Source organism: Oryctolagus cuniculus, chromosome 5 (assembly GCF_964237555.1).
Source record: "Oryctolagus cuniculus chromosome 5, mOryCun1.1, whole genome shotgun sequence".
Taxonomy (NCBI): Eukaryota; Metazoa; Chordata; class Mammalia; order Lagomorpha; family Leporidae; genus Oryctolagus; species Oryctolagus cuniculus.
In genome coordinates, this window is record NC_091436.1 from 35,472,412 (window position 1) to 35,495,385 (window position 22,974).

Here is a 22,974-nt window from a genome sequence, read left to right on the forward strand (position 1 = left end):
GTTCTGTATTTAATTCAAATACACTACAAATTAAGAAAAATCTCATGTTTCATCCTTCATTTTCTAATTGCAAATGCTGTTGTTTTCTATTTCCCTTCATTTTACCAATCAGATGAGTAGTTAAAAAGTGCAGAACCCAAAGTATTGAAGTAATAGAATATACCTAGAAAGTTAGGGGTGACAATAAAACACTTTTAGGAACATCATCAAGAAATGCAGTAGCAACATATTTACAAATATCTTTTGAACTACCAGAGATAAAACTTTTCTGAGAAGAACTTAAAAAAGAAAGTCAGATCCTATTTAAATTTCACCTAAACGTACAACTTCAAACTGGACTATATCCAAAAATTTGGAAGTTTCTCTTTCCTTTAACCATCTGCCTTGACTAAGACAGATGTATTGCAAATATATGGACTCTAAAGTGTTGAGCCAGTCCCTTCAGAGCTAATCCATACTGGGCAAGCACACAGAGTGTCTTTATTAGGCCATCTGCTGTTCATTCACTTTTCAGAAAGATTAAAGTAGTACACAATGCAGTGCTGGAATTAGTTTAGTCTAATCCATCATGGTTATACTTCAAAGTACGATGTCCTTTCTAAGTTGTTCAGAGTAATTCTGGAGCTAAACTTTGAGAATTGTAAAAGTGACAAATAGGTTTAGGTTGCTAACTATTTTATGAAACATGATATATTTCTGTACCAAAATGCTATGAAGTATCCTTGTGATCTATTGCTTCATAAACATGCAGAATTTAATGTGTTTAAAGTGCTATTTTGCCTATAAGCACTGAGTATGAAAAGTGTATTTTAGTTTTTACAACAATCATGCAGTAAACATATGTTCAGGAATATTATAAATATTATATATTATAAATATATTATGTATTATAAATTATAAATATTATAAATCAGTTTTGAAATAATCAGCTATGAGTACAGGTGTTATGTTCTAAGCATTTTCAACAATAAAAATTAAAATGAATTTTCTATATACATATAAGGTATTTCAAAAATTAAAAGATTCATTTATCCTGCCACAAAACAGTTTTGAAATTAATGCATAGTTTTTCTTATTATGTAATTTCCATAAAATTTTAAAGGCCCCTTGTATAGCTGAAAATAAACTGACCAGGAAACCATTCCTTTGCTACTTATTTCTTAAAAACTTAATGTCTGAAACTTTGAAATTAACTTAATGAGAGCAGACTATACTAAAACCATGGGGCTAAAGGTACATTGTATAGCAACAGTGTTATTCCATGAGAAATTCAGTCTCGTTATTACTCCCAATAGTGAATACTCTGTTTTGAGAAAATACAGTAAATGAGGCTTAATTCCAGGTTGTTCTGTCTTATGGAATTTCACCTTGGTACACTAAAGAGTTGAGTTACACATATTAATCAGTTATTCTCAAGATTATAAAATACAAGACTTCCTCAGAGATACATCAAACAATGAAAAGAAACATTAACTGCAAAGGCTTTTTATCAAATAAAACAAAGAGCAGAATTATATATTTCAGGAAAAAAACAAATATATAAACATAATTCTGAATATATAGGATGATTTCTACCTCTAAAAAGTGAACCTTCACATCATCCAAACAGTGGACTTCCACACTATCAAGGCTCAGTTAACCTTTAACATTTCATATTAATGTCTACATTTTAACTTTCTACATAGACTGTAAAACCTTTGTCCCAGAAAATAAATATGTTCACATAAGAAATATAAAACAGTTTATGCTTCTTTAATGAAATGGATACATTATTCTATCTCAAAATTTGTAGATAACTGATAACAACAAAATTGGATTAAAGTGAGTTGTGATATGCCAATCAAATAAAAACTCTTCCTACTAAGGGCAGTCTAATCTCTGGAAAAGCTTTACTTTACTTCCCCATTGTCAACTAATCAATCATAGTCAATTACCCAACATACTCCACCTATTGTGCCTCATTATTTCTGAACACAAAAGGAAGCAAGAACCGCTTATCTTCAAAATGTCCCTAAGAACAATTAAAATGAATTTTGTATACCTATCATGAACTTCTCTGAGGTTGGTGTCAAACTATTTAAGATTTTACTCTCATTTTCACACATTTTAGATCAGTGACTCTCACAAGAAATAAGACATCTAAATGTCTGGAGATACTTTTGGTTGTCATAACTGGGGGTACTACTGGCATTCTGGGGTAGATGCAAAGATTTTGATGGACATTTTGTAATACAGACAATAGCTCCCTAACAATAAAGAATTAGCAAAAATTTTAATAGTGTTATAGAGAATACCTACCCTAAGCCATTGCTGATGTACAGAACTTTCTAAAGTGTTGGAAAATGTTTAATATCTCAGTTGTCCAATATAGTATCTACTGAGCATAGTCAGCTATTAAACGCTTCAATTGTGGCTAATTTGACTAGAAACAAAATTATGGATTTTTACCAAATGTTCCTTTGAGTTTCAACAGCCATGTGTGGCTAGTGGCTACTTTATTGGGCAGTAGCGTCCTAGAGAGTTCTTAAAAGAACTGGTAAAATGTAAATAAAATGAGTGAATGAATTTCAAAAAGGATGACTGTTCACACCCACTTCTTTCTCATATTTATGTTTTCTGATGGAGTATTGTAGACTAAAATCCATGACTGGTGGCCAGCACCTAGCTCTGGATTCAGTGACCAGTTATGAGGCCTTGATGATGGGACTGCAACCACCTTGAACTTCTCTGTTTACCTTGGTCTTGCCCTTCAAATGATCAGAGAGCTCTGGAATTCCTTCTAAGGTGAACTTTTATGGTTTTGTCATTTAGTTTTCCATTAGCTTGGAGTGCACTACTGAAGTATGCCAGCAGTTAATTAATAATTAATTAATTAATTAATATTTTTTCCTTAAAATATTTTTCTTATACATTTACTTTGAGTCATGGTAAGTGAGAAATATAGAATAGTAATGGTGGGACCTATCTTTTGGGAGGCAGGTGAATTGCTAGAAAGGGTGTGGATTGGTACATAGAAGTCCCTATGCAAGGTTTATGTACTGCTATTTACTTCTGTTTGCAGTACTGATATTTATGTGAATACATGGCAACTGCTTCCAGTCAGTGTGAAGCAATAAAATTGAATCATATGTATATACAAAAATTAAATATATGCCATAATGACATCATATTTAAAGTCATACCTCAACTTGTTTCACGTAAAGCATACCTACATAAAACCCTTGCATGGGTGAGCATGGAGAAATGCAAAATACTCTTATATTAAAGTAAAATAACAGAAGCAAGATTTAATTGCCATAAATACTTCTCTAGGTTTAATTTTCATCCTTCTGATACACATTCCTCCTAGGTTTAAAAGAAAATCTTTTCACCAGATAATACGCCAAGGTAAATACTGTAATTAAAAAAATAAAAACACTTTAACTAAGTTAACTTAATTCATGCCCATGTGCCCAGCTGGGAGTTATCAGGTATTTATATTTAAAAAGGATTGATGTTTAAAGACACACCATTGTTCGCTTTGAAGCACAGGAGTGCTCTCCCAGGCTGGGTTCTAATGCGACCAGCATGTGCTCTCCCGCAGCCCATTAACCTTTAATACTTGTCACTCAGCTGCTTACACAGGAGGAGTTCTTTAAACCCAGGGAGGAAATAAGGTTATTTAGAAGGAACCAAATGGATAGTTTTACATCTAGAATGTTGGACCAAAGGCAGTTTTAATGTAATTGAAATGAGCAAGTGGAGGGAACAAAGTCGGCTACTACAACCTAATTATTAAATTAATTAAATACTGTATAAAATAATTGCAGAGGAAGCCAACTCTGCTTATCTCTAATAAGAAAGTCATGGGACTGTTTTGCTGTCAGCTGTAAAGCTGGCAAAATGATTCCAAACCTAATTTCCAAAAAGACACAGTTTTATGACAAGTAGTTCTCCAAAAAAGTGAATTTATTGCTACCTTTATAGAGCTCAGCGTTCTAACAGCTTTGATGTTTGTGCTGCTTATTCACAAGGAGGAGGATGTGCGCATACCCCGGTGTGAATGTAACGACACACGAGCTAAAGGCTTTACCTGACCCAGTAAAAGTGTCAAGCGCTCCATCTCCAGTCGTGGTCGTGGTTTCACTGCTGTTCAGGGGCTCTGTTTTGACTGCAAGAAGAGACACTACGTAGAAGAATAAGGACATGTGAGTTTCCTTCTAAATTTATATCAAAGACCCTGACTGTTCTACTAGTGATTTGTCTAGCTACCATGGGCATGCAAGAGAAAACTGGAGAAGTTGATGAGGACAGTTCTGTTAATTTAGCTTCTAAATGGGCATGCATTTACAGAGGATTTAATCTAAAATCCTCTGAACTAGTTCTCTCTGGCTGGCTTTGAAAGGCAGTCAGCCTTAAAGAGTGAAACAGCAATACACATATTTGCTGTTTTAACTCACCTAAGCACACTCTGGTATAGTCAACAGACAGAAAAAAGAGTCAGTCTTCAGCACATGTAATCCAACTCATAACAGAGAGATTGACTAGCTTATATTTTATTCTTCCCAGAAGATGTTTTTTAAAATTTCTGATTTCATAAGAGTATAATGGAAGTAAAGGCAAACACATGGCACCTATTCCTGCACTGGGTGCAAAATGAGGCAGTCAATAAATATCTGTTTTAAAAAAAGACTTAGGGGACAATATGTGTTGGGCTTTGTATTTTGCTGGTACGGTCATTTTAATGGTACAGTCATTTTTAAAGATAAGCTTAGAATCAGAGATCACTTCTTACAGCCACAAGTATCTCTTTTGAAAACACTTGCACTATGTCATAAACACTCCAAGACAGTGTGTTTTTTGACAGGATCCTCACTTGACAATGAAGTAGCCTGGCACACATTACAATTATTAGTTGCAACAAGGAGGGGACAGTGATAAACCCTCTACCCATTTGGTCACACCATATTTTCCCTTTTTGGCAAAACCCACTACACATACCACAGCAGCAAATAAATAAACTAAGTTACTTTCTGATTAACACCTCTTATGCTTTCTGCTCGTATATGGAATGACAGTTAAATAACTGAGAAGCAAGCCAAAGACTATGAAGAGGAAACTGAAGACTAGCTAATTAGGAACAATTACAGCAAAAAGTAGTGGAGCTCACAGGGTACCCACCAACTAACAAAGTCAGTAGTATTACATTGTTAGAAAGGCAATTGGTTTATGGGAAAACATGCAATAATGATTATGCTCTTTACACATTAGCTGAATTGACCACACCCTCAGCGAGCCATGGTTAATTTAGGACAGATGACTGAAAATGACATGATAACTCGATAGAAAATTCAGAGAAGTGTAAAGGTTGAAAAGAGGAAGTAAATAAAGTTGGATTCCTTATCCTATCAAAGGGGAAATGTAAGGTTGACTTTCTAATAGTAACAATAATTTGAGGAGTAGTGTTTAATCATTTGTGTAATGATAAATAATGAATCATCATTACTAGTTTTGAGTATTAATTTGCATAGCAGTTCTTACTACAGTTATATCTGATTGATAACTATACTTACCATTACTAAGTTATTTATCACTCCAAAATTATTCTTTATTTACACAATTTACTATGTATTAAATGATGTACATTTAACTAACCCTTAAAATAATCCTGGTGGATACAAATAATGATATCCAACTTATACACAACAACTGTGTATACTCTGGTGGACTGAGGATCCTGGATAAGTTACAGTGCAAGACAAGGAAGAGCTACAGTCTGAATTCAGGTGTATAGCTCCAACATTCAATGATCTTTCTGCCCTAACAGGCTGCCTTCAGGTGTGGTTTCTCACAGAGGCTCTTACCATGGTGAGAATGTGGCTATCTTCTAGACAGAGTCATTAGGAACACCTTATTAAACATGCAAGTGAAAAATACTGGAAGAGGATTCTAAGGTATGTTTTATATTTCTTTCTCATTATCTATTTTAAAACACAACAAGTAGGTTTTAAAATAGGTAGTGACGGGCAGCACACAGTGAAAACATACTTGATACATCCAGGAGCTATTTCTGTGCTTTTCAGGCATCAGATTATTTGTTCCTCATAGAAGTCAGCAGATAATACTATCATCTTCACATTTCAGATGAGGGAATGGAGGCACAAAGAAGTTCAATAACTTGCCCATATTCACATAATTAATGAGAGCTAGAATTTGAAATTAGGTAGTGTGTTTTCTGAACCCAAACTGTAATCCATACTGCGTTTTAGGCAGCATTAACTAATCCAGAAGTACTTTCATTTGTATAAAGCTAACCAAGACTATGGCGTAGGGAGGTGTAAAGGCTACTCTTTGCAATGGAACATCCACGTCTGACTTCTGATTTCAATGATAAGTAGGCTTAGTCCAAAGCCTTCAGCAAAACTTGGAGGGTAACCATGGCTACTTTCCAATTTAAATTTGTTTATATCTACAGGAGTATTTGTAAAATAGATTTATTATACTACTAGTAATGCGTGTTTCACTTATGAGTTGAGTCTGATAAAATTGGTCTAAAGCCAGACATGAAAATTCATTTCATTATTTTGAATTCCAGATTTGAGATTTGATTTCAAAAACTCAGTATTGGTTTTGATTACAATCCCCTCAGTTTGAAAGTTTTAGGTGGCCAAAAGGAGAAAGAAGAGGGAGAAAGAGTTTTTGTTCCGATTCATTATATTGGCAACATCGCTCATTAAAATTACAAAAGTCTGCATTTAGTAAAAAAATAAAATAAAATAAAGCTCATGTTCTAAGTAAAAGTATTCCCTAGAAAGTGTGTGAAGACAGGATTAAGGTATTTTCAGTGTATTAAGATGCATGGATTTTAAAATGACAATTCAACAAAACAGATGCTAACATGTGGGGGGAAATGACACACATTAAGGTAAAATGATTTTTCCTATGCAGGTAAGAACAAAAAAGAAAAGAGGAAAAAATCAATTATGCTGTCACAGAAAATAAGTTATTTCACTTAAAGCAGTGAGCATCAGCAAACATCTATTCAGCTCCAAGTAAGATGTAAAGTTGTTTTAATTTTTTAAAGAAAAGTGGTAACATTAGATAATAATAAACAATTTGATTTTTTCAGCAATAGAGAAATCAAAAGGTGAAATCAACATGCCTTATATTATTAATTGATTTAATAAAGAGATGTTAGAATACCAAGAAGTATTATCTTGATATTAATAAAACAGGGAATTGCTGTGGCCACTGCATAATAATTGTAGATAAAGCTTGAGAAATGGAAGTCATTTTCAGCAAAGCTTCAAATATAGCATATTTGTAGTTCATTCCATTTTCTTCTGTCTTGCTTTTGTTTTTACACTTCAAGGTGGGTATAACATACACTTTCCTAAGGGCAAGGAAGTTTTAAATTTTTTTTATTAAATCTGTTAAAGGCAATATTGGAAAGATGTTCATTAATAAAACAAGCCTTCCGATTTTTCTAAAACTTATAAAAATCCTCATTCCAAATGATAATCAGTGTATTCTCTCTGATATGTTCAAATGTATTTTAAACTATATTTTGTTTTTCTAAAACTAACAGGGTTATTTAGCTTTATTCAGGACAGCATCTGAAATCATGACATTCTATAAACCAGAAACAGAAACCTATAGGACAGAAAAACATTTTCCAACAAAAGTAAACTTGACACCAAATGTTTCGATTCAAAAGCAACAATCACATTTTAATGCCCCCAGTTGAAGAGTTTTGAGGTTTTATTCTTTCACATTCTCAAAATAAGTGAGTAAAAGCTAATTTCTCTGAAACTGGGATAAAATGCCTTTTTAAAGTGCTTTGCACAGAACCATCACGTTAAGAAACACTTGTATTGTTAGTCTCCCCACATCACTACCTATCTACTTGCAAGTTGGATGCTCTTCATACATATGAATAGTGAAGAAAATATATATATATATGCATACACACATATGGTAGGATTTTTTATTTTTAAGCTATAAAAATAACTGATAATTTTAAACTAAATCTAGGTCATACATGCTTAATATTAGGTGTTGATTATGGCTAATAAATCATTGATTTCCTCTTTTCACACCCCAAGTTTTAATCCTATCTGCATACATGTATTTTCAAAGCAAATTTAATCTTATCTCCTGAGAGTATCTTTAGAATGTTAATGTACCATTAATGTGCCTTATTATTTTTGAAGAAAGTTTGACTTCTTGACATAATTCAGATTTCAACTTCATTTGTTGCAATATCAGGCTTAATCCTTGAAAAGTGACACAACTAAAAATTTACATTTTACATTTCATCTTCAGGGACCTGTGTTTAAGCTCTGTGTCTATTTTTAAATTATTTGTTTATTTAAAAGGCAGAGAGGGAGAGAGAGATCCCATTCACTGGCTCACTCCACAAAAGTCGGCAAAGGACAGGAGCCAGGAATAATCCAGGTCTTCCTTAGGGGTGGCAGGAACCCAAATACTTGAGCCTTCATTGCATCCCAGGGCCTGCAGTAGCAGGAAGCTGGAGTCAGGAGCTAAAGCCAGGCGTTGAACCCAGGAACTCTGAAATGGGATGTAGGCATACTAACTGCCGAGCCAAAAGCCTTCCCTTGAAATTTACTTGAAAGACTATGAAGTACTTCAAAAATTTTGTGGAAAAAATAGAATTAAAAGATGAGCATATTTTGATACAAGGAATTTTTCAAGTGATATATGAGTATACACAAAAGTTCTTAAAAAAGTTCATGGGATATGTGTTTTAACACGCACAAACTTGTGGGGAAAAAAAAAAAAACTGCACCAAAAAAAACTTCTCTCTTAATTCCATTTTCCCACAAACTTTTGGAAGTATTCTCATATGTAATTCCATGCACACTTCTTTCTAAATCACAAAATCACACATAGTGACTTTTGGCAGCTTAACTTCTACAAAGAATTTCAGAAAGAGATCAGGAAAGTTACAATTTATAACACTGCAGGAAAGCAATAAGTACTGCCTACTGGTTTTAATAATAAGCACAGCTTACAATTTATGTTTGTCTGATTCAATATACTCACTCATAAAGCTGTGAGTACCAAGTGTCTTTCATTTCTAACTATCCATGAAGTATTTAATTTTGTGAAATAATTTTATGAAGCAATTTATGACTTCCATCCTAAAAAGAAAATCTAAAAAGATCAGAGTCACAGCAGTAGGTAGTTCCACTGAACAAATAATACTAGTCAGAAACAAATAAAAATATCATATGAATCAATATCTAACATATTCAAATCTTTGGAAGATTCTTTGAAATATCAACTCCAAATATACAAAACACAATAAATTTGACTAGAATGTCTGATTTTATTTCCCTAAACTTTGTCTTTGAAGTATTTCTTTAATCTCATGCAGAATCAAATATTGCCTTCCTTCACGAGGCATCTACCTTAAATGCTCTATGGTACATGTCATTTTCTTGTCTGTTTCACTCTGCTTGACTTTCAGTCCCTAGAAGGCCAGTAGCATGTTCCTTAGATCACTGAGTTCCCCTTGTGTAGCACAGAGCCTGGTATATAACAGAAGCTTGATATATTTTTAATTAAGTGAAAAAGTGAAAAATCACTTTTTTTAAAGGCCTTGCCCTAAGTGTACTCAACAGAGCTAGATATTTTGGCATAAAAATGTAAGTAATCATGAATCTTTAGACCATTAAGCAAATCAGTATCTGAAATCACCCATATCTGGAAATAACTTTTTATATGATAGGCACGCATATTTATACGCCCTACATACTTTATGTAAATACCAGGCTGTGTGCCAAACCTGACCCATGGCCTGATCTTGTACGGTTCGTGAGCTAAGAATCGTTTTTTAACTTTGTAAATGGGTGAAAAATGTCAAAAGAACAATATTTGTATGTTAATATATTATGAAATTCACATTTTAGTGTCCAAAACTCATTTTACTCCAACACACCTATACTCATTTCTTTACATATTATCTGTTCAGTGGGGATTAATTTTTCCTACAGGTATCATATGGACTAGAAGTCTGGCCACAGATTTATTTGATAAATTATGGGTGCAATTAGTCTACTTTTAAATTTAATAATTTTAATATTTTTACAAGTGATAAAAATTTGAAAGAGAAACCTAAGGACCAATATAAATCTGAAGATTAAATTATATAATTAGGATTAAGATGATGAAACATTTTAAATCACTTTAAGGAATAGTGCAGCATACTTAACAAGCACCAAGGTATAATAGGATCTTCAAGTGACAGTATCAATTTATACTACTAAAGAACTTTTAATTAAAATTATATCTTTTATATCTCAAAGTTAATGGAAAGATCTTGAAAATCCATTAATTAAATATATTTTTAACTTTTGCTTTTTTTATTGTAAGTATTCTATAGAGTGACCTAATTCCAATAATAAAACCAGAGTTAAAAATGAAATAGTTTATCCTCAATGGGAGAGATTATGCAACAAATGCTTAGTTGTTTCATAAATATTTAACATAAAAAGTCGTTAAGACTCATTAAAATTTCATATCAATATGCCACAAGGACTATATTATTAATAATCAAAATGCACCTAACATTTACTATTAAAAGTTTGCCTTCCTTGGCCCAGCATATACACTGGTAAAAACAAAGGAATTTGCTATCTGACCATACACTGGGGAGGCTTTTAACATGATGCACGTTTTTATTTTCCTTAAGAAACTCTTGCCTATCGCATCTTGGCCTTTTGGCTAAGATCAAGTGAAACTGTTGCCTAATTATTGTTGAATTATTAATTAAAGGAAGAAGGATATTCTGGTGTGTACAGAAAGTACTGGCAAGCAATTTGTATACCTTATCTTATTAAAGACAAAAGCTTTGAATGTCAGGGAATTGTTATTATCTTCCTATAGAAATGAAGGCTCAGAGAGGTTAATAACTTGTTCCACGTAACACAGCTAATAAACATAGTTCTAAGATCTAGATCCCTGGTGCCCTGGACCCAAAGTCCCTGAAGCCCAAGTCCACATGAGGCAGTCAGAATGCTTTTTAAATACTAAATATTAAAAAAATAAAAATTAGAAAATTTTGTGACACATAAAATTATATGAAATCTAAACTCGAGGGCCCATAAATAAAGTTTTATTAGAATATAGCCACAGTTATTCGCATATGAATTGCTTGCTTCTGCATCATGAAGACAGAACTGAACAGATGAGACAGACATGCCATGGCCCACCAAAATCTTGCCCAGCCAAAATTACTTACTATCTGGCTCTTTACCAGAAAAGCTTCCATTGTTAGAACCTAGTCACTAAATTTTGTCAATATGTGAACAGTATATATATAAAATAAAAAAATAAAGTATATTTTTAAGAGTGAATTTGAAAAACATTTAAAACTAAAATTATAAAACTAGAAGCAATGAGCATGACCAAGTGCCCTTTATTCACTGGTCATATATTCCAATCTAATCTGAGAAACATGTTCCAGCCCACTTTGTTCTAAATGTTTGCTTATAATACCTATTTCTGATAGGCCTGAGCTCTTCTTTTTTAATCCTAAAATTGCATGGTTCCATAGTTGTGTGATAGTTTTATGGTTTTCTTTTTTTGAATTTTGAAAGCATTATTAGCATTTGATTTATGAGAAAGTCTGTTTGTATGTGTGTGCATGAATATAGTTGATACCTATAATTCAAAGATTTAGAGACACTTAATTTATAATTTCAAGCATATAGCTTTCATTGATGATAATTTTCAAAGGATATTGGCTATTAATGTTGCTTTAGGTACTCTGGAATATTCATCAAAGTCTGTAACTTAGTAAATATCTATACGATATGCTAAAAGATTCGTAAGTTACGAAATTCTGTGTGTTGTGAAGGTGATTAAGTTTGTATCTGTGCTCATTCTGCTTCCACTACTCTGAAGGACATGACTGTTAGGCTGAATTAATGCCACCATAAACTAATAAGAAGCTAGCAAACAATTGTGTGCACCTATTATGAAAAATCTAAAGAAAGAATATTACCAATCTAGGGAGTCTAAGATTAGAATATCCACTGATAAGAAAACCATAGCTAACTGTTACCAACAAGTAACTGAAGGGTATGTCCATTTCTCCTTTTTTTAATAAGCACTAACCACAGAGAAGGGAAGCAAACATAGAACAGCAACAGGCAGCAAAAGAGAGGAGCAAATCCACACACCCAAACACATGCAGTGTACCATCATCGCTCATACTTGTTGCAGAAGAGGGGGTGTTGCAACTCAGCAGCCAATCTGCTGTATTTAAAACAGTCATGTTGTCCCCTGAGAAGAGGAACAGTATAAGAGTTCATTGTCTGAATGCCCGCTGAGTGTACATGAACTAATCTTCAATGCTTGCACCCATTTCTGACCTCCCAGTCCAATCTATAATTTTATTGTATGACATTTACATTTTAGTTTATCAGGTCTGTTTTAGTTCAGTTAAACATATGTACATAGTAATTAGTGAACCTCAGTTCTGATGCCAGAGTGCTTGGGTTTTTTAATCTTATTGCTTGTAAACAATTTAAGGTTTAAATGTACATGTTCCTACTCCACCAGTCATCACTAAATATTCATATACACTTGCAATTCTGTAATTAATTAGCTGAAATTAAAGATGCATTTTAGAGACAAATAAATATTATAAACAAGGAAAATGTTAATCTACAAAGGGTATGGTGTAAAATATTATTAAATACAGGTGAGTTACAATGCACATAACTTTACAAAGAAAGTTTTAGACTGCACAAATTAAATTAAATGGAAAGAGGTGTATCAATTTCATATTTATTTAAAATTCAAAAGAAAATATGATGTGGCAAATGCTGACATCTGGTGATATGAACAGTTTGTAAATTAAAACAAATTTCACCTAATTGACTAGACATATACTTCAAAATGATTGTGGACAATTAAAAATTCAATTTCTATAACATATATACATTTATATGGTCATATAAGGGTATCTGTAAAGTTCATGGAAACAGAATTAAAATATATGTTTATTTTTTAAAAAGTAAGTTTATTTTGTGCAAAAACATTTTGAAATCCATGCATATCTGGAACATACAAAAAGTTCTTGGACATAGGTGTTATTTAAAAACTATACATGGATCAAAAATCTTTTTGCACCATAAAAACCTATCTTTAAAAAATTTTACTTCTTTTTTAAGTTATTTGAAAGTTAAGACAGAGGCAGATAGATACATAGATCTCCCTTCCCCTGGTTCACTCCCCAAATGCCCACAGTAGTTACTGTGGGCCAGGTTGAAGTCACAGCTGGGAACTCAGTCTGGGTTTCCACATGGATGGCAGGGACCCAACTACTTGGCCATCAACTGCTGCCTCCCAGGGTGCACATTAACAGGATAATGGAATATGAGCCAAGCTGGGACTTGAACCCCAACATTCTGATACAGATGTGTGCATCCCAAGCAGCATGTTAACTGGTGTGCCAAACACCTACCTGAAAACTTGTCTTTTAATTCCATTTCCCCATGAACTTTGAGAAGTACCCTTGTATTCTGATACAAAAATTGGGGGGGGGGGGGTGTATTTCTGATAAGTTGGGTGCATTTTATAAAAAAAAACAAGGCAAAATCATTAAAATAATAACTTATTGTTGCCCCATGCTTTGGCAAAATTTGGGCTAATCAAATGAGAAAATATCTGGAAAAGATAAAATTATTTTATAAACAAATCTTAAGTATTATTCCCTTTGAAAATAAAATGCAGCAGATGTGAGTAGGTAAGTATTTACAAAATGATTTTTAGAAAAACCATTTTTATAAAAATTTTTAGGTAAACTTCTTATAATTCAAAATAAAACCAAAGTGTATATGTATATATAACATGTACATGTAATGTCAGTCTGTCCACAATTCTAATGTTTTGGGAACATTTACGGCGGTAAATACCAAAAGGAAGCCTAATTAAAGGCCTTCAAAATGTTACTCAAAACTATTTATTCCCTCTGACTTTCTCCAGCTATAGCAGAGGAACAAAAATTTCAAGCAAATCAGTGCAACAATACATACTGTTTAAACAATACATTCCTTGGATATAACGCTGATTATGTTATTGACAAAACGATATCAGTTTATTAACAGGTCCCTCACATGTGAGAAAGCAAACACTGGCACATCAGTCTGGGTATCTGTGTGGGGATGCACTTACCTCCTGTGCCATTTGTTGTGACTGAGGTGCTGCTGAGGTTAGATTTGTCCAGCTTGGAGCTACCAGGAGCATCACTACCTCCAACAAGAGTGTGCGGACTTGCTAGGTCCTGCATTTCCATAGACCTGTTAGAACAGGAAGCAGTAGAGCAAACGTAAATATTTCAGCAATTGTTCATTAATAAATTACAAATATCATTGTTATACACGTGTGATCTCACAATCATAAAAACTGGAATCAGCAGCTACAAACAAACAAAATAAAAGCTTTTACAGTTAGGCCTCAAAATTTGTGTTTGTAGTCCTACAACTATTCCATATAATGAAGTAAAGAAGAAGGATTCTGCCATCACGGCAGTTTTATGTTGTTATGGATACTCTCCCTCCTCCATGAATTCTGCTGTAAAATATACTGAAATAATAAAAATGTTTAACTCCTCAAATTTCACATCCCTGCTGCCAATGAGGAAAAATCACCAGCCAGAAATAAACTCCAAACCAGAAGAGAAGCTTCTAGCTGACCTCGCTGACCCAAGGGGGCTGAAAACTGAGCCCTGGGCCTGAGAGCTGGAGTTGTAACACTTTTAGCAACCATTCAGAAACAGAAGCCTCTGACTTCATGTTTGTGTCAGGGAGTGTTCTAGAGATGAGATTCTAACAACACTAGGATTCTTGAAAGGCTGACTGGCCCTCTTCTGAAAAGATAACAAGAAAAAAATTCACAATATCCCAAAGTGGCCATGCATGTTTTCATTAAAGAAAGGACCCATACCAGATTTTTTAAATTGAGTGAATTTGTCACTAATGACCTGAGCTACAAAAAAATACTGACGGAGGATCTTCAGCTGACAGAAAGGATACCAGATGGAAACTCAGGTCTACAGGAAAGAATGGAGAATACCAAACACAAGTACACAGGTAAATACAAAAGAAGCAACAGCCTACCGAAGCAAGAAACAACTACATTATAATATGGTATGGAAGTAAAACAAATGACAGCAAAACCACAAAAGATGGTAGGATGAAATTAAACTTTTCAAATTTTCTTCTATTTTTGCATGTAGTGCCAGGTTGAATGTGAATAAGACACAAATTTAGGGTGCATAAAGTAATCCTTACTGTTAATTTTTACTAAGAAAAATACCAATTGGTATAACAAAAATACAAGAGAAAAATTAAATGTAAAAAATTGACTCATTCTTAAGAAATGAGAAAAACAAAGAACATATATGATAAATAGAAAATACACAGTGAGACGATACACTCAAACCTAAAAATATTGATAATTACACTAAATATCAAAAGACTCAACACTTCAATGAAAAGCAAAAACAAAAAAAGACTGTTTCTACAACCAACACCAACTATCAAGGATCTACAGAGAAGCACACCGATGGTACGGAGCATCCAGGCATACAGCCCTGGGACTTAAGAGCTCATTCCTATCACTGCCAGGAGTGTTACTAACGTCAGCTCTCCACTGAGCTCCTTTCTAGGACTTGCTCTCAAGTAAAAGGGCCACTACACCAAAGATCACACCCTTTCTGGGGGCAGCCCTTACCTACCAACTGGCTGATGTAGGGGAGTAAAGGGGGGGCAGCAGATGATGGCTCAAGTAGTTGGATCCCTGCCACCCATATAGGACACCTGGATTGAGTTCTTGGTTGTCAGCTTTGCCTGGTTTAGCCCTAGTTGTGCAGGCATTTAGGGAGTAAACCAGCAAATGGGAGATTTCTCTCTCTCTCTCTCTTCCCCTTTTAAATAAATAAATACATAAATGATTTTAAAAAGAAAGAAATTAGAAAGTGATCTAGCTATAACAACCCTAAACTTGTATGTATATACATGTAGGGGTTCAAAACACATAAAGTAAAGCTGACAGGATTAAAAGATAAAACATACATGTGATCATGATTGCAGGTTTTACAGCATGCTTTATATAATGACCAATAGATAAAAATAGAATAAAAATAAATTTTAAAAATAAATTTTGGCATCATTATCACAGTTCACAATTATAAGACACTGAGTAATTACAGAATAGATAATATTTTCAAGTGCACAGTGACCAAAGGTCAACAAAAGGATTATATGCTAGGTTACAAGATTGGTAGATTTTAAATTGAAATGTTACACATAAGGTATCTGACCATAGTGAATCAATTTAGAAATCAAAGGCAATTATATATAATGTAAATAATAGATATATAAATAAATCTATAATATATAAAATAATTCTCAATAGTTGAAAATTAAACATTATATTTCTAAATATTCAAAGAAACCACAAGTAAATGTAAATAATACTTAAGAAAAAATGATAACAAAAACACATAAAGTCAAAACCTGTGGTATGCAAATAAGGTACTGGTTATAGATAAATTTGTATCCTTAAGTAGTTATACTACAACAGAATAAGGGTTTAAAATCTTTTATCTAAGTTTCCACCTCAAGAAACCAGAAAAGGAAAAGTAAATGAAAGTAAAATGTAGAAGGGAAAAATAAACAGCAGAAGTAATTGAAATAGAAATTCTATGGACAATACAATTTATCAATTCAGAAAATGATCTAGATTATAATGATATTAAGATGATAATAATAGACTATCATTAACAATTGTATGACAATGAATTCAACAGATAAAACTAGTGAATTGCTTGAAAGAGAAGCTTATAAAACCTGACCCAATTATAACAGAAAATCTGAAAAAATCCTAAATAAATAAATTCATAATTAAGCATTTTTCAAAAAAGAAAAGTGCAGGGTCATATGACCTCATTAGTGAAAAGTAATGACAATCTTTTACAAATTTAGGGAAAAATCAAAGGAAATGCTTTTCATTCCCTTTTAGGAGAGCAGAATTACCCTGACCCACAAACTGACATAGATAATTTCAAAAAGAAAATTATGAATCTTTATTTCTCGTAAACATTCATGAAAAAAACCTAATGAAATACTGTCAAATCAAATCTAGCAATAAAAAGAAAATATATCATGACAGAGTGTGGTTTATGCTAGAAATGCAAAATTGACCTGACATTTGGAAATCAATGTAATTCAATATATTAACAGAATATTATTTCCATGGGTACAAAAAAGTATGTGCCAATATCCATCATCCATTCTTGATAAAAATTCTTGGCAAACCAGAAATATTTTCCCCATCTGATAAAAACCACTCTTGAGAAATCTATAGCTTCTATAGCATTTAATTATGATATATTGAATTCTTTCAGAACCAAGGCAAAGAGGTCTGATTTTCTCATTGATATTTCACTGGCAACCTTAGCCACTATAAGACAAAAGTCAATAAATAAAAAAGGTGACGTGCAGAAAGAAAAAATATTTAAACTTACTGATAACACAATTGTTTATCTATAAAATTCTGGGAAATTCATTTTAAAAGTTCCCCAAACTACAAAAACTAATGAGTGAATTCACTAGTTACATACACAGGGCCCTTGCAAGTACTAAACAAAAACATCTGAAATATTTCAATATCTTTGCAGTTCAAGTGCCAAAATATCAAAACAGTGATTGCTGAGGAAGCTGGAAGTTGGACTATTGATAGTTCACCTCCAGTTCAACTCAACTCTAGGAGGTAACTGAATGACCACATCCTTGTCTTAACTGCTAGAGAAAGAACTTAAACTCTTCAGGAGAGAAAAAAAAAAAACACAAGTAATATTCTTCATTCTCTACTCATATAAACAGTCCTGTGTTGCTAACAGTGGGGATAGTTCTAAGAGATGTATCATTGGGTGGTTTCCCTGTTGGGCAAATATAATAGAGTGTACTTAAACTAAGTCAAATACCATGTCACTAGGCAATATAACCCTACAGAACAATAGATTCATATGCACTCCACTGTTAACCAAAATGTCATTATTATGTACACAGTCATACTGTTTAGAACATTATAAATTTTTTGAAAGTTGGGATTACAGAAAGAAAGGGAGAGACAGAAAGAGAAGAGAGAGATTTCCCATCTGCTGATTCACTCCCTAAATGACCAGGGCTGGGACAGGCCAAAGCCAGGAGCCAGGAGTCAGGAGCTTAATTTCCTGATGAAGGAGGTCTCCCACATGAGTACAGGGGCCCAACGCACTTGGGCCATCCTCTGCTGCATTCCTAGGAACATTAACAAAGGAGTTAGATTGGAAGTGGATCATCTTTGCTCGATGCCTGTATGGGATACTGGCACTGCAGACAGCAGCCTGACCCACTGTACTACAGCACTGGCCCCACATTGTTCAGAAAACTATGAATATTTTGAAACATTAAAAAAGAGGAGGGGCCGGCGCCGTGGTTCACTTTGTTAATCCTCCACCTGAGGCACTGGTATCACATATGCCGCCGGTTCTAGTCCCGCCTGCTCCTCTTCCAGTCCAGCTCTCTGCTGTGGCCTGGGAGGGCAGTGGAGGATGGCCCAAGTGCTTGGGCCCCTGCACCCACATGGGAGACCAGGAAGAATCACTTGGCTCCTGGCTTCACGGTGGTGGCATTCATTTGGGGGGTGAGCCAATGGAAGGAAGTCCTTTCTCTCTGTCTCTCTCACTGTCTATAACTCTACCTGTCAAATAAATTTTTTAAAAAATTTAGAAAAAAAAGAAAGTGTGACTCTTAGAAGACAGAAAACACAGTAAGTAGGAGGAAACCTAAATACAACCTAGTTTTGGGCATCGATCAGGAAGACTGAAAAACCAATGTGAATATTTTTAAAACTTATAAGAAAAAATTCACATAACACACAGTACATATGTGTATGTACAAACATATATACACATATACATGTCATATATATACAGGTCTTATACAGGCCATACACATTTTTTTTTAGACAGGCAGAGTTAGACAGTGAGAGAGAAGAGAGACAAGAGAGGAAGGTCTTCTTTTCGTTGGTTCACCCCCCAAATGGCCGCTACAGCCGGCGTGCTGCGCTGATCCAAGGCCAGGAGCCAGGTGTTTCCTCCTAGTCTCCCACGCGGGTGCAGGGCCCAAGCACTTGGGCCATCCTCCACTGCCTTCCCCGGCCACAGCAGAGAGCCAGACTGGACGAGGAGCAACCGGGACAGAATCCAGCGCCCCAACAGGAACTAGAACCCGGGGTGCTGATGCCAAAGGCAGAGGATTAGCCAAGTGAGCCGCGGCACCGGCCAGGCCATACACATATTGATATATGCATATAATATGGGAACTATATAATAAAAAGTTCAAAAAAGAGTTTCAAAAAGTTTATGGAGAATGGAATTAAAATAATAATGCACATTTCCATGAACTTTTTTTTAAAAGATGTATTTATTTATTTATTTGAAAGGCAGAGTTACAGAGAGGCAGAGGCAGAGAGAGGGAGAGAGGTCTTCCATCTGCTGGACCACTCCCCAAATAGCCACAGTGGCCAGAACTGAGCTGATCAGAAGCCAGGAGCCAGGAGCTTCTTCCAGGTCTCCCATGCAGGTGTGGGGTCCCAAGGACTTGGGCCATCTTCTACTGCTTTCCCAGGCCATAGCAGAGAGCTGGATGGGAAGTGGAGCAGCCAGGACTCATACCAGCGCCCACATGGGATGTTGGCACTGCAGGCGGCAGCTTTACCCGCTATACCACAGTGCTGTCTCCCCATTTCCATGAACTTTTAAAAGCCCACTGGTATACTCTATTTGGGAGAAAAATGGAAACTCTTTCAAAAAGGACCAAATGAAATTTCTACAATGAAGACTAAAATACATTAAATACAAAATACACTTGAGTGAACCTAATGGCAGATTGGACACTACAAAAGAAAAGGTCAGCAAATTTGATCTGCAATCTAAAGTTGGCCAAGAAAAATTTTCCAAACTGAAGCAGAGAGACAAAAAATTGGAAAGTATCAGGTATAAATAACCTGTGGAACATTATCAGAAAGCAGGACAAAGAGAATTATTAATAATAATATTAAAATAAATAATGGTCAAAATCTTTCTAAATCTGATGAAAAACACCAGCATAAAAATCATTAAGCACAATGAATATCAAGTTTAATAAAAAAGTAAAAATAATACCACAGCTAAACCCATCACAGTCAAATTCTGAAAATAAGAGAAAACTTTACTGCAGGAGAAGATACACAGGGGGAATAATAATGAAGTTACAGCTAATTTCTCATACATCTGTATTTATTAGATAAAATGGAAATAGCAATGAAGCTGTTTCCATTTTTAATAGTATCAGTGTTTTCACAGCATTATTTGAAATAAACGCAGACTTGTAGGAAACCTTCACATTTACAGAAGACTCAGCATTCTGCTTCAAAAACCATCGCGGTAACACTATAGTTGGAATGACTTTTAGGTTCAGTATTTATACAATACAAGAAAACAGAAATTTTTACGAATGGAATGTATAGGTTGCATTGACCTTGTAAAAACTGAATTTTGGCAGGCTTCTTTAAGCATTTTGGAAGATAATGTTTCCAGAGAGAATGTTAGAAGGACTAAAACTGGAGAATAAATACTGGGACTCTGAATTTAAGCTGAAATAGTCAATTATTATTTCAAAAAAAATTCTTTTTGAATACTATCAATGCTATAACATTACAAGCGCTTACTGAACCCTGAAAACTCCACCACACTTTCAGATTCACATTTAAGCAATCACCTCATGTACCACTTCCTGTTCCACAAATGATCTATGTTTCAAAGGATCCATGATTCCCCTCACAATCTTAGCTTGTACATACCATTTCACATGTGATGATAGCTCCTATAAATCATCTTATGCAATTTTTAAATAGCTAAAAATGCGACTTCCTCCATGATGCTTTTACTGGTCATACTGTCACATTATTGTAAAATTTTTATTTTGATATTCCTCTGCAATACTTTTAAGTCTATTTTAATTTATCATCATATGGTCTAGCAAAGCAAGAATGTTTTTCATTTACCCTTGAACTCCCATAGTGCCTTTCATATAAAATAAGCTAGTAAATTGTCATCAAATTTGGCAGCTTTTAAGTTACTTTGGCGTTCATTCATTGAATAAAAATAATAAGCATCTTAAATATGTTTACATATTCATTTATGGGTCATTTCCACATACAAATGGACTATGTACATTTTCCTATATATTATACACATTGCAAAATATATTCAAAAACGCAATTGTTCAAAGTGGTAAGAATGAAATAAGCAACATCTTTATAAAATATATTTTAAAATTATTTGACAATGATTTCTGTTGTTGACAAAGTAACTAGAAAACTGGGTCTTGATTATTCCTACTATAACAACCAAACTCAGGAAAAAGAAATATTGGAAGCAACTGTTTTGATGGCACAGGACTTGGTCCCCAAGACAAAAATAATAAATGAGATTAGCTCTTAGACAAAAACTGATATATTGTCCAAATCCTAAACATTCCAAAAAAAGCTGTGTCCCTTGACCAGCTCCTAGGAATTAATCTCCAAGGCCCTGGCAAACTTGCCTTATAAGAGTGTCTTCGTTTACGTGGGGCCTTGGGCCATGCCAGTAGTGGATACTAACAATGTTAATTCTGGATGGGGGCTTTGGGATAAAGATGGTAATGAAGTTTAACCACGTGTGTGGTCCAATAATCTTAAGTAAATGACCCCAAATAGAAACCCTAGATCAAGTGTTGGGTCAGCTTCTTGGTTGGCAATCCTCTGAAGGTATTGTCACATGTTATCACTGAGAGTAGTAATTGCTGTCTCTCCAACTCTCCCAGGAAGACAACAGGTAATTAAATCCTACTTTCTCCTGGACTCTGGTGTATGTGACTTTTCCTCTGATAATGTTAATTTATATCCTTTAACTCTAATAAATCACAAACATGGGTCCGATAGCTTTTGTTTTTGCAGCTCTTTCTGGCAAATCATTGGAAATGAAGATGGTCTTGGGGAACCTTCAACAATAACCCTGCAATTATTGATCAGAATTCCACCTAAAGGCATCAATTAGACCTCAATATAAGCAGAGAATATCTTGTCTTACTGAGTTGATGAGACAGAGATGGGAATCTGGAAAGGGTGAGGTGGGTGGAATTTGTAGTATGTATAACCTCATAATGGAAACCTGCCTGAAGAAGGAGTTCCAGGAATCCAGAACATCTTATGAGGCTAGACAGTGAAGCAAACTGTGAGCTGAAAAATTCTGAGAAGTCACATGAGGCCTGAATGATATTGGCAGTCAACCAGAAATCCCAAAGGAGACCTAGCCTCAATATAGGTCTACAGTTTTCCTCAAATGTAGTCTAATCCAGAGTGCCCTGGACAAGCTTACAAAAAGGTTCAAAAACATCAAGCTGATATGAACAGGACAAGATACACATTTTAAAGAGAGGGAAAAAAAACTCAAACACTCAATAATATAAAATCCATAATCCAGACAAGAATTAATAGACATTCAAGAAGCCAGAAAATGTGACCCAGTAAAGAGAGATCAGACAATAACAACATAACCCTAAACAACAGAAGTAGTGGAATCAGCAAAAAATGCCACTAAAATCAAACTTTTAAAAAATGTTTTGAATTTACTAAAGGGCAGAGAGACCCAGAGAAACAGAGACAGATGGAGGGATGGAGGAGGGGAGAGGGAGATAGAGAGAAAAAGAGAGATCTTCCATCTACTGGCTCACTCCCAAACACAAAGGCTGGGGCTGAGGCAGGCCAAATCCAGGAGCCTCCAATTCAATTCAGGTCTCCATGTAGGTGTCAGGGACCTAATTACTTGAGCTAATGTGCATCCAAGGGTACACATCAGCACACCCAAGGGTGCACATTAGCAGGAAGCTGGAA

General features: G+C 34.5%; 1 protein-coding gene across 16 annotated transcripts in view; it reads right to left on the reverse strand.

Annotated features, from left to right (window-relative positions):
- The window catches only part of EYA4 (EYA transcriptional coactivator and phosphatase 4), a 344,532-nt gene that overhangs the window by 54,055 nt on the left and 267,503 nt on the right, over positions 1-22,974 (reverse strand). For 8 of the 16 annotated variants that reach the window (XM_051854317.2, XM_070073543.1, XM_051854315.2 and 5 more), the window contains 3 exons: positions 14,188-14,312; positions 12,223-12,291; positions 4,073-4,165 (listed from right to left, as the gene is read on the reverse strand). In XM_051854317.2, the coding sequence (XP_051710277.1) occupies positions 4,073-4,165; positions 12,223-12,291; positions 14,188-14,312 (287 nt within the window). The remainder of the gene's footprint in view (positions 1-4,072; positions 4,166-12,222; positions 12,292-14,187; positions 14,313-22,974) is intronic. The other 8 variants (XM_070073546.1, XM_070073545.1, XM_051854318.2 and 5 more) reach the window with 2 other exon arrangements.